Source organism: Bos indicus x Bos taurus, unplaced genomic scaffold (assembly GCF_003369695.1).
Source record: "Bos indicus x Bos taurus breed Angus x Brahman F1 hybrid unplaced genomic scaffold, Bos_hybrid_MaternalHap_v2.0 tig00002348_arrow_arrow_obj, whole genome shotgun sequence".
Classification (NCBI taxonomy): Eukaryota; Metazoa; Chordata; class Mammalia; order Artiodactyla; family Bovidae; genus Bos; species Bos indicus x Bos taurus.
In genome coordinates this window covers 13,202-18,264 of record NW_020867525.1, presented here as the reverse complement: position 1 = coordinate 18,264, position 5,063 = coordinate 13,202, and the positions used below count along the sequence as shown (strand labels likewise).

At 38.2% G+C, this 5,063-nt stretch overlaps 1 protein-coding gene across 1 annotated transcript; it reads right to left on the bottom strand.

The window, feature by feature from the left end:
* Positions 1–1,485: 1,485 nt before the first annotated feature.
* Positions 1,486–2,720, bottom strand: LOC113888838 (olfactory receptor 8S1-like). Its single transcript, XM_027535822.1, has one exon. The coding sequence runs from the start codon at positions 2,464–2,466 to the stop codon at positions 1,543–1,545; it is 924 nt and encodes a 307-aa protein (XP_027391623.1). The 5' UTR covers positions 2,467–2,720; the 3' UTR covers positions 1,486–1,542.
* Positions 2,721–5,063: the final 2,343 nt, after the last annotated feature.

The window sequence follows — 5,063 nt, the reverse complement described above, 5'->3', positions numbered from 1 at the left end:
CCTCCTTTATAGTCCCATGTCATGTCTGTACATGACTAATGGAAAAACCATAACTGTAATTCCTCCAATTTGATGTTATATCATGAAGCATATATTTGAATATTATTTAATGTTAAATAAATAATAAGTAATATGAAAAGCATGTTTATAGGTTTATAACTGAGTCACTTTGCTGTATAGCAGAGATTGGCACAAACATTGTAAATCAACTATACTTCAATAAAAAAGAGTCATTAGAATTTTTATTATTAAATATTTGAGGTCAAAATTGTTGAATTTTACTTTTATGCTTATTAAGAATCTATCAGGGTGAACATGAGATTATTCTCACTTGAACTTATTGATTTGAGGAATCAAAGCAATAAGAAGTTTACTTGGTCATGGGTTATTATTTATATTATTATATTATTTCAGTATACTTTAAGATTCAGTGGATCATTTCATTTTGACTTGTCTAAATATTCATGAGACGGTGGTAATTTTTCATATTTTGAATCAGTTACTTTAGTTCTGAAAAGCATTAACAATTTTCCATATTATTTTAAAAGCATTCAAGTTTGCCAAAACTTACCTGAAAAACTATCAGTGCTTATTGTCCTTTTGTGCTTATTCTAATGTTTTTTGTTTGTTTTACACATCAAATAGCTCAATTTATTTTTTTGGTTATATTTTCTTAAAATGAAACAAAATCCTGCTTTCAGTTTATTTAGACAAATCTTAGCGTTACCTTATAATTTTTATTCTTAACATCAGTGTTGTACTCTTAGATTCTTTTTCTGTTTTCTTCAATATATTTACATAATTATGTCAAAATTGATCTTTTTGAATAGTGCCTCGATTTATTATTGCTTCTATTTTTCTCTTTTCTAATATATTAATTTGTGCTTTTAGTCCCTTTATCCTCCTTTTCTTATGATAAGTTTAATTATCTTTCTAATGATTGCATTTAAGCATTCAGAAACTTACAATTTTTTCTTATTAATGAATTCATGTAAGGATAGATTTTCTTTCTATTGATGGCTGCGTTGGCAATGTTTTTAACTTTAGTATATAGTGTTCTCATGTTCATGATAGTCTATGTAGACTGTTGACTTTTTTGTTAACAAAGGATTTTGCTTTTCAAGAGTTTTACTTCAAGAATTTATAAGTAGTTGGGATTTGAAAAGGTTAACTTCTGTTTAACAAATACCTCCTTTGTTTTTAGTTCTCTCTGCAGCTCTTTATAGTTAGATGCTGAAACTCCTGTGTCGTTGTATCTTTTTTTCTTAACCTCATTTTATTTTGTTTGTCTTATTTATCTACTTTGTGGACGATGGTTTTCACACTCTCTTTCAACCAACAGCATGGACTTTCCAAATAGGGAACCAAAATCAAGAGCCACTTCCTTGGACTAACAGGATTAGGTGTTTGGGTGAGCTCTGGAATCTTTCTTCAGAATTACTGACATCGTGTGATTAGAGGAGATGAGGGCAAAAGAGCAAAGGCAATGGAATACAATCTTCGTGATTTTGCTTACAGTTGTCTTTGTTCACTGCCTGAACATTATAGATATTTCCCCAATGTCCTTTTCACAGCTGCCTTCACCTCCTTGTTCTTTAGGCTGTAGATGAGGGGATTCAGCATGGGTGTGACTGCACTGTACTGTACGGAGAGGAGTAAATCCAAAGAGGAACCAGACGGAGGCATGAGATAACAAAGAAAACCCGAGCCAAAGAACAAGATCACTGCGATGAGGTGGGAGGAGCAGGTGGAGAAAGCCTTGCTTCTGCCTTTGGTGGAGCTGATGCTCAGGATGGTGGAGATAATACGGGCATAAGAGAAGAAGATTGGGATGAAGGTTCCAAGCCCATGCAATAGGCTGGAGCAGAGTAGGATATTGGTAACAATAGAGATATCAGAACAAGACAGGGGGAAAAGGGCAGGCAGCTCACAGGTGTAGTGGTGGATGGTTTGGGCCTCACAGAAATCCAGGCTAATAGCCAGGAGCACAATGACAAATGCATTGAGAGAGGCCAGGCCCCATGAGATCAACACCAGCCTCACACAGAACTGGTTGCTCATCACCTGGCCATAGTGCAGGGGGTGGCAGATTGCGGCATAGCGGTCATAGGCCATCACTGAGAGGAGACAGGCTTCAGTTCCTGAAGAGAAAAACACAAAGAAGACCTGAGTCAGGCAGCTCTCGACAGAGATGGTCTTCTTCTCAGACAGGAGGTCCTTCAGGAGCTTGGGCAGAGTGACACAAGAGAAGCAGAGGTCTAGGAATGATAGATTACTCAAGAAGAAGTACATGGGCGTGTGGAGGTGGGAGTCAGCCCTGATCACCAGCAGCATCGTCAGGTTCCCCATCACGGTCAGGAGGTAAATCACCAGGAAGAGCACAAAGAGCAGAGCCTGGATGTAGGGGTCGTCTGACAGCCCAGTGAGGATAAACTCGGTGATGGTGCTGCGGTTCCTCAAGGCCATTTGTGGAGGATGTTTCCTTGGAATAAAATAGAAATTGGGTGATATTGCCTATGATTGTCCCCATTCTCTACAGCATCATCTTCTCTTCTTAAACATCCCTCCCTGAGTTGTCTGAACTTGTGCTTACATATCTCAAAGCTGCCCTCACTTTTCTTGATAGATCACAAATTTAGGTCACAGTCTTCACATACTTTAGAGAGTTCTATGGAAAAAGGAAGAGAGTTCCAGAAAAACATCTATTTCTGCTATATTGACTATGCCAAAGCCTTTGACTGTGTGGATCACAATAAACTGTGGAAAATTCTGAAAGAGATGCGAATACCAGACCACCTGATCTGCCTCTTGAGAAACCTGTATGCAGGTCAGGAAGCAACAGTCAGAACTGGACATGGAACAACAGACTGCTTCCAAATAGGAAAAGGAGTACTTCAAGGCTGTATATTGTCACCCTGCTTATTTAACTTCTATGCAGAGTACATCATGAGAAACGCTGGGCTGGAAGAAGCCAAGCTAGAATCAAGATTGCCAGGAGAAATATCAATAACCTCAGATATGCAGATGATATCACCCCTATGGCAGAAAGTGAAGAGAAACTAAAAAGCCTCTTGATGAAGGTGAAAGAGGAGACTGAAAAAGTTGGTTTCAAGCTCAACATTCAGAAAACTAAGATCATGGCATCTGGTCCCATCACTTCATGGGAAATAGATGGGGAAACAGTGTCAGACTTTATTTTTTGGGGCTCCAAAATCACTGCAGATGGTGACTGCAGCCATGAAATTAAAAGACGCTTACTCCTTGGAAGGAAAGTTATGACCAACCTAGATAGCATATTGAAAAGCAGAGACATTACTTTGCCAACGAAGGTCCGTCTAGTCAAGGGTATTGTTTTTCCAGTGGTCATGTATGGATGTGAGAGTTGGACTGTGAAGAAAGCTGAGTGCTGAAGAATTGATGCTTTTGAACTGTGGTGTTGGAGAAGACTCTTGAGAGTCCCTTGGACTGCAAGGAGATCCAACCAGTCCATCCTAAAGGAGATCAGTTCTGGGTGTTCTTTGGAAGGACTGATGCTAAAGCTGAAACTCCAGTACTTTGGCCACCTCATGCAAAAGTTGACTCATTGGAAAAGACTCTGATGCTGGGAGGGATTGGGGGCAGGAGGAGAAGGGGACGACAGAGGATGAGATGGCTGGATGGCATCACCAACTTGATGGACATGAGTTTGGGTGAACTCCGGGAGTTGGTGATGGACAGGGAGGCCTGGCGTGCTGCGATTCATGGGGTCGCAAGAGTCGGACATGACTGAGCGACTGAACTGAACTGATTCGTATTCCACAGAGACTTACTGGAGAAATAATATTTCTGGTTCACTCTAACATTAATGTTATTCAATTTTCCTTACATGCTTTAAATTTCAGAAATTCTTAAATCCATTGTACAACATTTAAAAAAACCATTGTACAATATGTGTGAGGTAATTGTTCTAAACCTTTTCTCCTCTCTAATATTTTTGTTCAAAATAATCCAGGGCTTCTTACTTGTTAAACATCACATTAAATTTTAATAGATTTTTTAAAATACAAAGCATTTTCTCATGTCTTGTCTCTGTTTATGCTGAAAGAAATTCTATGAAGTATTTCAGACATGGACACTTATCTTCATTTTACCCCTTGGAAATACGATATAGAGACATTAACAACCAGTAGAAGAATCAGGAAATAACTTCCATAGTATTTCCCCTAATTCTCATCCCAATATCTAGGTCTGGTCCACAAGAATAAAGATCACTTTTCCTATCTTTAAACAAAATTTTTTTTTAATGTGGTAAAAGTCTTACTATAAAACACTATTTTAATGATATTTAGCTGTACTAAATACCATATTTCAGTGGTATTAAATCCATTCACATTGTTGTGCAACTTTCACCATTATCCATCTCCAGAATTGTTCACTTTCCTAAACTGAAACTGTGTTCCCATTAAAAAATTAACTCCTCATTGTCCACCCTGCTTCCAGCCCCTGGCATCTACCAGTGTACTTTCTGACACTATGAATTTGACTGTTCTAGGTATTTTGTGGAATCAAATCCATTTCTCCTGTCTTGACATTCAGAGTTCTTCTTCCTCTGTCCTTAACCTATATTTTAGCCTTTTTGACCCCTTTTGATACTAGAAAGGTCTTATATTTCTCTCTTTGACTACATGGTTTTCTTTCAGACGTTCTACTTTTTTATTCCACTGATTCAGACTCTCATTCACCTTCCAGCCTTACCTCAAATCCTGCTATTTCTTCAAAGCAAATATAGTTAAAAACCTGATCATGTTAACAAAGTTCAAATTCATCTTACACGCATGTCTAGGTTACCTGTGTGCTTGGACAGGCAGGGCGCCGTTCACCTTTGTGTGACTTCAGCTAGTGGTGGTGATACAGAAACAGTTGGAGAATTTACTTTTGAGGAACCTGCTTGGATAAAATTGTGAATATTGTTCAAAGCAGATGTCTTCTTGGGATCTACTCAAGCAAAGTGAAATGATACATTTGTTCTATTCCTTTTAGGAACTTGGTTATTTCATGTATTTGTGAACAGGGCTATCCTGAAA